General features: G+C 51.1%; 1 protein-coding gene across 1 annotated transcript; it reads left to right on the top strand.

Annotated features, from left to right (window-relative positions):
* Positions 1-5217: 5217 nt before the first annotated feature.
* On the top strand, positions 5218-11074 carry LOC309890715 (N-alpha-acetyltransferase 20-like; the record flags this gene model as incomplete). Its single annotated transcript, XM_082785139.1, has 4 exons — positions 5218-5261; positions 8015-8196; positions 9402-9537; positions 10540-11074. 4 exons carry the CDS (start codon positions 5218-5220, stop codon positions 10790-10792), a joined length of 615 nt encoding a protein of 204 aa, XP_082641265.1. The 3' UTR covers positions 10793-11074.

The raw sequence follows: 11074 nt of genomic DNA, 5'->3' as shown, positions 1-11074 counted from the left end.
GAAGTGGTCCGATGTAGTCAATCTGCCAGGCCTCACCATATCGAAATCCAAGCCATCTCCCCCTATTCCAGGGAGACTTTACCCTCATGGCTCGTTTGATTGCAGCACAGGTCTCACACTGATGGGTAACCTGTGTGATGGCCTCAATGGTCAGGTCCACCCCTCGATCACGAGCCCATCTATATGTGGCATCCCTCCCCAGATGTCCTGATGTTTCATGAGCCCATCGAGCTACAAACAGTTCACCCTTACGTCCCCAGTCCAGGTCCACCTGAGCTATTTCAATTTTTGAAGCTCGATCTACTTCTTCGTTGTTCTGATGTTCTTCGGTAGCACGATTCTTAGGCATATGGGCATCTACATGACGTACCTTTACAGCCAGGTTTTCTACCCGGGCAGCAATATCTTGCCACAGGGTAGCAGCCCAGATAGGTTTACCTCTGCGCTGCCAGTTGTTCTGTTTCCATTGTCGCAGCCACCCCCATAGCGCATTTGCCACCATCCATGAGTCAGTGTAGAGATACAGTACCGGCCACTTTTCTCTTTCAGCAATTTCTAGGGCCAGTTGTATAGCTTTCACTTCTGCATACTGACTTGACTCACCTTCCCCTTCCATGGCCTCCACAACTTCTCGTGTGGGACTCCACACAGCAGCTTTCCACTTCCGATGGCTCCCTACCACACGGCAGGATCCATCAGTGAACAACGCATACTGCTTTCTGTCTTCTGGCAACTCATTGTATGGTGGTGCCTCTTCAGCACGAGTTACTTCTTCTGTCGGTGCTCCGAAATCCCTGCCCCCTGGCCAGTCCATAATCTCTTCCAGGATTCCCGGGCGGTTGGGTTTCCCCATTCGAGCCCGCTGTGTTAATTACACAGCGCTATCCACTTACTCCATGTAGCATCGGTTGCATGATGTGTAGTGGGGATTTTCTCTTTGAACATCCAATGTAACACAGGTAGCCGTGGGGCCAAGAGAAGTTGTGCTTCCGTACCAACAATTTCTGAAGCTGCTCTAATCCCCTCATATGCTGTTAATATTTCCTTTTCAGTTGGGGTGTAATTGGCTTCTGATCCTCGATAGCCCCGGCTCCAGAACCCCAAAGGTCGGCCTCGAGTTTCTCCTGGGGTCTTCTGCCAGAGGCTCCAGGTGAGCCCATGCTCCCCAGCTGCAGTGTACAGTATGTTTTGCACAGCTGGTCCAGTACGGACAGGCCCAAGGGCTATTGCACGAGCTATTTCTTGTTTGATTTGTTCAAAGGCCTGTTGTTGCTCGGGGCCCCACTCGAAAGAGTTCCTCTTTCGAGTCACTCGATATAGAGGACTCACAAGCTGACTATAGCCTGGCACATGCATTCTCCAAAATCCCACAAGACCTAGGAAAGCTTGTGTTTCTTTTTTGCTAGTTGGCGGAGACATAACTGTTATTTTGTTGATCACATCCGTCGGAATGTGGCGACGTCCATCCTGCCATTTTACCCCCAAGAACTGGATTTCCTGTGCAGGTCCCTTGACTTTATTCCGTTTAATGGCAAATCCAGCTTTCAGGAGAATTTTAATTATTTTCTTCCCTTTCCCAAAAACTTCTTCTGCTGTGTTACCCCATACGATGATATCATCGATATACTGCAGGTGTTCAGGAGCGTTCCCCTGTTCCAGTGTCGTCTGGATCAGTCCATGGCAGATGGTAGGGCTATGTTTCCACCCCTGGGGCAGTCGATTCCAAGTATACTGAATGCCCCTCCAAGTGAAGGCAAACTGCGGCCTGCATGCTGCTGCTAGAGGGATAGAGAAAAATGCATTAGCAATATCGATTGTAGCATACCACTTGGCTGCCTTTGACTTTAGTTCGTACTGGAGTTCTAGCATGTCTGGCACTGCTGCACTTAGTGGTGATGTGACTTCATTCAGGCCCCGATAGTCCACTGTTAGCCTCCACTCGCCATTGGACTTCCGCACTGGCCATATAGGACTGTTAAAAGGTGAATGAGTCTTGCTGATCACTCCTTGGCTCTCCAGATGGTGAACTAACTCATGGAGAGGAATCAGGGAGTCTCGGTTGGTGCACTATTGCCGCCGGTGCACAGTTGTAGTCGCAATTGGCACTTGCTGTTCTTCAATCCTCAGCAATCCTACAGCAGAAGGGTCTTGTGAGAGACCAGGCAGGGTAGACAGCTGCTTAATCTTCTCTGTGCTCAAGGCAGCTATGCCAAAAGCCCACCAGTATCCTTTTGGATCCTTGAGGTACCCTTTCCTGAGGTAGTTTATGCCGAGGATGCACGGAGCTTCTGGGCCAATCACGATGGGGTGCTTTTGCCACTCATTCCCAGTTAGGCTCACTTCAGCTTCCAATAAGGTTAGCTCTTGGGATCCCCCCGTCACTCCGGAGATAGAGATGGGTTCTGCCCCTTGGTGGCCTGACGGCATTAGGGTACACTGTGCGCCTGTGTCCACTAAAGCTTTATATTTTTGCGGTTCCGGTGTGCCAGGCCATCGAATCCACACAGTCCAGTAAATCCGGTTGTTCCTCTCCTCTACCTGGCCAGAGGCAGGGCCCCACTAGTCCTGGTCGGAGTATCTATCAATTATTTCTTCCAAACGTGAAAGAGAAGTCTCTTCATCAGGGTCAGGAGTATTACTATTCCTTGTACTCCCTCTGGGGGACTGTTCAGCAGAAAGTGTTGGAGGCAGCAATCCTCCTAGGGGCCCTCTTTGTTGCTGCTGTATCTTTCCGTAGCTCACGTACCCGAGCAGCTAGGGCCGAGTTCGGTTCACCGTCCCACTTCCTCATATCTTCCCCGTGGTCACGTAAATAAAACCACAAGGTACCTCGCGGTGTGCGTCCCGGATTCTCCCTTGTTTGAGCCGGGGACTGCTGGTGCTTGAAGGCCGATTTTTCCGTCTAGGTGAGGACGAAGCTATGTGTTCATCTAACCGTTGGGACAGTCTCTCCACAGCTGAAATGCAGCCCCGTACTGGGGCAGAGAGATTTTCTTCATATTTATGAAGTGGATTGGACACGTTGTCCACAGTTGGCCCCATCCCCTCGTCCCAACCCATGACTGCCAGTGTGCTGGCATGTGTTGGGGGTGCAGCCCGTACAAACTTCCGCCACATGGACGCTGTGCATTGGACTTCATCGGGGTCTTTAGGTGCCTGGGCGTTGTTTAAATCACTATAAAGCACCTCCAGCACAGCTAATTCCCGCAGCTGCTGGAGGCCCTTAGCCGTAGTGGGCCATTTGTTTACTTGGGAGACAATATCCTCTTTGTGGGGATACCTTTCTTTCACAGCTGTTAGGATTCACCTCCGGAGGCTGATAACTTGGGCCTCTCTTCCAATTACTCTGTCAATGAGCCTTTCTCTAGAAAGGGATCCCAGCTGCTTGGCTTCGTTGCCTTCTAGCTGTTGGGTGTTGGCCCCACTATCCCAGCGTCGAAGCAGCCAAGTGAGGATGTGCTCACCTGGACGGCGACTGAAGTCTTTTCGTATTTCTTGCAGCTCACTCAAGGATAGAGACCGAGTAGTTTCTGATTCATCTATGATTTCAGTCTCTTCTTCGTGATGTTGCCGTGATAACGCTGCTTTAGAGCCGCTTGCCTTTTCCTCTTCTCCCTCATCCGTAGGAGGAGCTTCTTCCCTTACTAAACGACCTGATCTCCGTTTCCACTGTTTCGTCTTTACTACAGGGGCGACTGATACCAAAGATGGTCGGTCCTCTGGGGTGGTCACACTGTGTGCTGTCTCATCATCAAATTCAAGAACCTCCCTATCTCCTTGAGGGTGCTGGGCAATGTTAATTGACATCTGACAGGCGTTAGCCAGACCCCAGCAGAGTGCAGCCAGCTGGTGGAGTTCTCTAGTATTGCCAGGATCAGGGCATACATCTTTCAAACATTCTACCAGTTTTCTTGGATTTTGTACTTGTTCAGGGGTGAAATTTAGAACCATTGGAGGAGAAAACCGTGATAGGTACCTGCCCAAATCCCCCCACACACCTTGCCACCCACAACTTTGTCTGGGGACAGGTCCTTGGATAATATTCTTAATCAATTGCTTTGCCTTGGGGAAGAAGACAAACACTAGACCTAGTAATAGGAGGATAATATCTCACCAGGGGTATCCAAGATACCGAAAGGCTGCTGTAATTAGCCCACAGGGAGAAAAGTAGAAGGCACCACACCCGATATTATTCACTGATTGACTGCTGGGGGCAAAAAAGAAGGCACTGTAATTCTTAATATTTTCAATAAGATAATCTCTAGGAGACCAGGAGGATAACAATGCCGGGCTTGAATACCAAACCAAACTGAAGGCCAGTATGTTACAGTACAACATGAAAAAAAAAAAAAGCACAGACTTCAACACTTTCTCCAATCGGATGTAAAGGAAAAAAGAAAACAGAGAGTGGGCTACATACAACGTATCCACACAGAAAAGTATTACCAGAAAACCGAGCACTAGGACAACCAATATGTTAGCTGTAAATACTTCAATCAATACTATTGTTATCTCAACCCTCGAGCCCCACGTTGGGCGCCAAAAAGAACTGTGGTGGTTTTACTCAGGTGGGCAGCCGAGCTCCACCACAACCGCTCTCTCACTCCCCCTCTCCTCAAAGAGGAAGGGGGAGAAAATACAATACAGAGAACTCGAGGTTTGAGATAAGAAAGGTTTAATTAAAGGGAAAGGGAATGGGGAGGAAAAAACAGAGACAAAAGAAGCAATCAGTCCGCGTGGAAGCACAAAAAGAGAAAAAATTATTCTCTACTTCCCATCAGCGAGCGATGTTTGGCCACGTCCTGGGAAGCAGGGCCTCAAACGCGTAGTGGTTGTTCAGGAGGAACAGCCCCCTCCCCCACGAGAGCCCCACCTTTTATTGCTGAGTGTGACATCAGGTGTTATGGAATATCCCTTTGGTTGGTTTAGGTCAGCTGCCCCGGCAATGTCCCCTCCCCATCACTTGCCCACCCCTAACCTGCTGGCTCTTGGGGGCTTGGAAGGAGTCCTGATGCTGTGCCAGCACTATGCAGCAATAGACACAACACTGGAGTGATATCAGTGCTGTTCCAGCTACGAGTGCAGAGTACAGCAGTATGCGGGCTGCTGCAGGGAAAAGGTGACTCCAGCTCAGACAGCCCCAACACACGGGGTCCGGGTCCGACCTCGGGCGGCGCGGGGCTGGCTGATCCTATAATCTGGGCTCCGGTCTTTGCGATGCGTGTGCTGGACGCACCGGAGAGCGTGTGTGACTTCGGGCGGTTCGGGGACGGCGATCCCGAGGCCCGTGTGTGCGGCCTCCGGCGGCGCGGGTGCCGGCTGTCCCGTGGGTCCGAAGTCGGGCGACGTGGGTGCCTGCCGAGCCGTGAAGCGGGAGGCTGCTGCCCACCGGCTCGGGCTCTGGCCGTCCCGGAATCCAGCAGGTTCGGTCTCTTGCGGAGCTGCGGCAGGCCGTCCTGCCCTCCCGGGTAGCTCCTGCCGGAGGCGCGGGATGCGACCGTCCCGAGGTCCTGGGCTGCGGTCCTGGGCGACGCGTGTGCTAGCCGCACCGGGGTCCGGGTCCGACTTTGGCTTTTTCAGAGACGGCCGTCCCGGGCTCCAGGTGTCCGGCCTCGGGCGGCGCGGCCGGCTGTCCCGTGTCCCGGGGATCAGAACTCGGGCGGGTTGGGGGCCGACTGTGCCGTGAAGCGGGAGGCTGCTGTCTGCCGGCTCGGGGTCTGGCTGTCCCGGAGACAGGGGGTTCGGTCCCGTGCGAAGCTGCGGCTGGCCGACCCGCGCTCCCCGTTTCTCTATCCCGGGGCGCGGGATCTGACCCTCGCAAGCCCCTGGGCTCCGTTGTCGGGAGACGCTTGTGCTAGTCGCAGCGGTGTGGCCGGCCGTCCCGATTCTCTGGGATCCGGTCTTGGGCGACGCTTGGGAGCCCAGAAGCTCTTGGGAGCCCAGCTGCTAGGGACAGCCGGCCCCGCGCCGCCCGAGGCGGGACACCTGGACACCGGGACCGCCGGCCCCGAGAAGCCGAGTTCGGCCCCGGACCCCGCTGAGTCTAGCACTAGACCGGTGCCCAGGGATTCGGGCCGGCCGGCCACAGAACCGCACGGGACCGAAAGCCCGCTCTCTGGGAAGCCGGCGGACGCCAGCCCCCCGCTTCACTGCACGGCCGGCCCCCACGCCCCCTGAATTCGGATCCCCGGGACACGACATAGCCGGCCCCCGCTATCCGACGGCCCCGGAATCGCCGTCCCCGAACCGTCCGATGTCGGACCCGGAACCCGGTGCTGCTTGCAAACGCGTCGCACAAGACCGGAGCACAGGGGCTCGGAAGAGCCAGCTCCCGCCCTGCCGGAGGCCGGACTCCCGGGCTATGTCCACATGTCTCTTAAATACCTTTAAGGATCGGGTCTCTTACCACTTCCCCGGGCAGCCTGTTCTAATAGCAAACCACCCCTTCCATGAAGAAATGCTTATTCAGTATCGAGCTATCCAGTGCTGGTAAACAGAGGTGTTTCTCCCTAGGGGTAGGGCTTGGCATTTCCCTCTCCTGAACTTCAAAAGGTTCCTGCCTGCCCCTATCTGCAGCCTGTCAAGGTTCCTCTGAATGCGCAGCCCCCCATACAAGCGCCTTTTCCACAGAAGCCACCGACCACCCGCCGCCTCGCCCCCTCCCAATTCAGGCTGCCCCAGGGCGCCACCGACCACCAACCTCCTTGCAGCACCACGCCTCAGGATCCCGAGCTATCCCGACAGCTTCCACCCATCGGGAGGTCCCAGTTGTAATAAATGACCGAGTCCCAAATAGGCTTACAATTAATGTTTATGATTTATTAAAGGAATAGAGGTAAGCAAACAGCGCTGGGTGCGCCAGGAGTCTCTGCTCCACCAAGACGCACACAAGTTACATCAGGCGGCTGGTTTTTATGCTACTAGGCTAATACATATTCATTACTACTAGGCCTAAAGGCAGGGTTATTCTAATTAGTTCCCAGAATCCGAACCCTGCCACTGGTGCATACGTTATCAGTCTCCGGTGGTCCCTCTGGCGGCCGCTCCTACTGAAGGCTCATAGTCTTCCTCCCAGGCTTTGTCCTTTGGTCGTTCTTCAGCTTCTCCCCTCCCCTTATTTAGTAGTTGCTGGGCCAGATGTCAGAAAGCTGTGTCTCGTGCAATAGTCCGCATAGGCACCGCATAGCGAACACACCAAGTAACATTGACTTCAGTTACTCACAACAGTTACTCACCTGATAAAGAACTGCATGCAATAAAGGCACCAAGTACTACATTAGTTTATTCTAACAGATCCTACTAGCTGTTACCTCAAAAAGATGTGCGTCCATAAACTCTCATCCACCTGAAGAAGCCTGCAACTGACCGAAGGTAAAACAAACACCCCAAAGAGCAACCCAAGCAGAATGAGCTCTCTGAGGGGATGCCTGGGACTCATATACCATTTGGCCCCGCCTAGCACCCAAACCCAATCACCTGGGAAAGGGTAGGGGCAAAGCACAAGGAAGTAGGAAGACAGCAGCAGCAGCGGTGGTGTGTTTGTTTTTGTTTTTTTGTGTGTGTGATTTTTCTTTTTATTTTTTAATCAGTTTTAGCTCAAAAGCATGCATAGTGCAGACAAGAGAACTAGGGTGTTTCTAGAAGCAAAAATCCCCATGCTTTTGCTGCAGCTTTCAATATTAAAAGACAGTATGACCAAGCAAGTAATTGGAACTCTTCCAACTGGAATTAGCTCAAACTTTTATTTACGTATAAAGAAAAAACTAGGAGTAGAACATCTGCTCCATATTTTCCTCTCTCACCTTGCCATAGGCAGCTCTGGCTGTGACGTCCCAGATTGCATACTGCGTTTCAGCTTTAACAAATGAAAACCTTTACCCTATCCCTAAACCTTAACCCTTATCCTAACACTTACCCTTACCGTAAACCTGACCCTTTCTGCTACACTTACCCTTAGCCTAAATCTAAACCTTACACTTACCTTTAGCCTAACCGTCACCCTTACCTGACGGAGACCGTATCCTTCCGCTGCCGCCGGCCGCCTGGCGGGAGGCCTCGGGGGGCGCCGCGCCGATGTTGCTGTGCTCCTTAACTGGCGGCCGCAGTACGGGATCCCCTTCTACCTGCAGTACCTGGCGCACTGGCCCGAGTACTTCATCGTGGCGGAGGCGCCCGGCGGGGAGCTGATGGGTTACAGTGAGTGCCCCGGCCCCGGTCCCGGCCCCGCCGCTCCGGGGCCGCAGCGCTCGGCGGGGGCTCCTGCTGCTCCTGGGCCGCGGAGCGGGCGCGCTGCGAGCGGCGCTGAGCTCCGGGCTCGGGCTCGGGCTTCCCTTCGACCGCCGAGAGCTGTCCTGGGCCGGGGAGCCGAGCCTTGCCTTGCCTTGCCTTACCTTGCCGCGGTGGCGTTCGCCAGCAGTACCCGCTACTAGGGCTTTCTGCCGGTTCGCCCTCCTCGTTATCGCTGCCCCGGCATCCCGGGAGGCCTTTGCAGAGAGTGGGGAAATACCCGTTCTATGTGTTGAAGCCTAAAGCATTGGTGCTGTGAGTGACGGGTGTTTCTGAAGTACTGCGTGCGACAGGAGGTTTGAAGGGTTGTTCGCAATCTAACGCTTGTGTGGTGCTGTGTAGAAACAAGCTCCAAAGACACCCCTGCTCCCCACCCGACTCTTCCCTCTCCCCCCAAAATAACAAACAAACATAAAAACCCACCTCTTTTGGCTACATGTAACGTGTTTGCAGGGTCTAAGCTGTCTTTTGCCAGATTAGCAAAGCTGCCCAAGTTCTACCCCCTCAAAGCGACCAGAAATTTCCTTTGGTTGCTAGGGTGATTAACTAGTTTTTTGGCTTGTAGCCCTCTGTTCTTCCATTATTCCAGTCAGACCCCGAATTCTGCTCGTTTAAAGACTCGTGAGAATTGCTTAAGGCTTTTATTTAGAAGGCACTCCTCAAAAAACAAACTTTGAAAAATGATTTAACTTTTTTAATGCTAGTCAAGAGACTACTGTAAAATGAGCAAAATGATGTCTGATGCAATGAAGCAGAACTGTATGAGAACCATCTGCATTGTCTGCGGTAGGTGAAGTTGGGTGTCAGAATAGGTTCTGTTAGCGTGCAGCTGGTGAAATCAGGAACTAGCATCTGGGGGTCTTTCCAATAGAGCTTGGAATCCAGACGGAAATGTGACCTTCAGGGGCCTTGTCTGCCTTTCTCTGAAGCTCTGATATTTGACCCGTAACCGTACAGAGTTGCTAAGTCATAGAGTGATAATACAGACATGCTTTGTTCAGCTTTTTGCCACAGTTGTTGCAGCAGCATGTGTTCATATACTCCTCTGTAACGATGTACACCTGGGGTGCAGTGTCCCAGAGGTGCTGCTGTGCTGATACTCTGTATGTCCGCAGTAATGGGTAAAGCAGAAGGCTCTGTGTCCAGGGAAGAATGGCACGGACATGTTACTGCTCTCTCTGTTGCACCAGAATTTCGACGGCTGGGTTTGGCTGCCAAGTTGATGGAACTATTGGAAGAAATCTCAGAAAAGTGAGTATTACCCTTCTCTTTAAGCTGATCTTGTAAAGTATTCTTTCTGTAGACTTTTGTCCCTGGTTTAGGTATTTGTTTTACATGAAACGTACCCAGACTCCCGGACTTCTCTATTAAATAGTGCCCCCAAATGACTGAAATTCCCTGTAGTTAGAGAACAAGAGCTAAAAACTTCGCTCGGCATTTTAAAATGTCTTGATTTCTATGAAAGCTCACTTGCCATGATGAATGGGAAGTAGTCTAAATTGCAGCAAAGACACAGTATAAATTATCCTTTTCTTGATATTTTGTGAAGTTCTTTTCCTACCAACAGTGTTTTCCACAGTGCTCCCAACATACTTATTTAGCGGCTGTGGGCTTTGTGCGGGTTCCCTTGGACGCAATACTACGCAAATGTAGTGCTGCAGACAGTAACTTAGCTTATTTTCCATCTCATGCTAGCTTACTCGTAACTGCAGAAAATGAACACATTAGGGAAATGTCCCTAGCTTGTGCCAGTAGGGCAACCCTATTGTGGTTGGTTGAATCCCCAAATTGCTTGATTCTTTGAAGAACTTGCATACTGAGGGCTGTCTCCTCAGTTGCTGTTAGGCAACTGAATTGTGAGACTGATTTTTCTTCCCCTGTTCATTTTGAAGGGGGCAGTCCCTAAGCTAGTGCAATGTAAATGCATCTAAAGTACGGATTATAATTAAAATAATCATATATATATATACGAAAATGAGGCTTCTGTGGGTATTTGGCTGGCCCTGTTCTTTTTGTTAATAATTCTGAGTGCACTGGATGGTGTAGAAGATTGTTCATGTGACCAAAAAAAATAACTTATGCCAATACTGGGCTTATCCCGTGGTAAAAGGAGTGCATCTGTTATTACAGCGTGAAACATACCTGATTAGTGTATTGCCTCATCAGACCTGTTCTTGGTTACATGTTGTGGGTTTTTAATTGGAAATATATTCACCTGCTCGTTCTTACTGTGTTTTGTTTATTTTTTAAAAGAAAGTGCGGATTTTTCGTTGATCTCTTTGTGAGAGTATCAAATCAGGTTGCGGTAAACATGTATAAGCAACTGGGCTACAGTGTGTACCGGACAGTGTTAGAGTACTATTCTGCTAGCAGTGGAGAGCCTGATGAGGATGCTTATGGTAAGTACTTGTTCTACCCCACGTTGAATGGAAAGGTCCTCTTGTGTGTCCCAGGGTTGTCCCTGTGTTTTGTTTATAGGGAAAAAGTTAAGGTGGTGGTTGTTTAATGGGATTTTACTTCTTCCTTTAGATAGCTTTTCCTGCTGAGGATTAATATCTGTTAAAAAACTCAACCTTGTGGTTTGCACGTTGCATTGTATCCATGGTAAAATAAAATACCAGATGAGTAAGCTATCAAGTACAAAGACATGTTATTCTGTGAGTAAGGATAAATAACGTTTGGTTACTTATCTAATGGAAAGAATGCTCCTGGCAGGTGCCTGGACTTCTTCCTGATGCCACTGGGAAGAGGAATGGCTGTGCTTTCCTTCTTCTTCCTTTCTCTTCCC

This window comes from Aythya marila (assembly GCF_965140915.1).
Source record: "Aythya marila genome assembly, contig: HAP1_HAP1_SCAFFOLD_222, whole genome shotgun sequence".
NCBI lineage: Eukaryota > Metazoa > Chordata > Aves > Anseriformes > Anatidae > Aythya > Aythya marila.
This window is presented reverse-complemented; position numbering and strand designations above follow the sequence as displayed.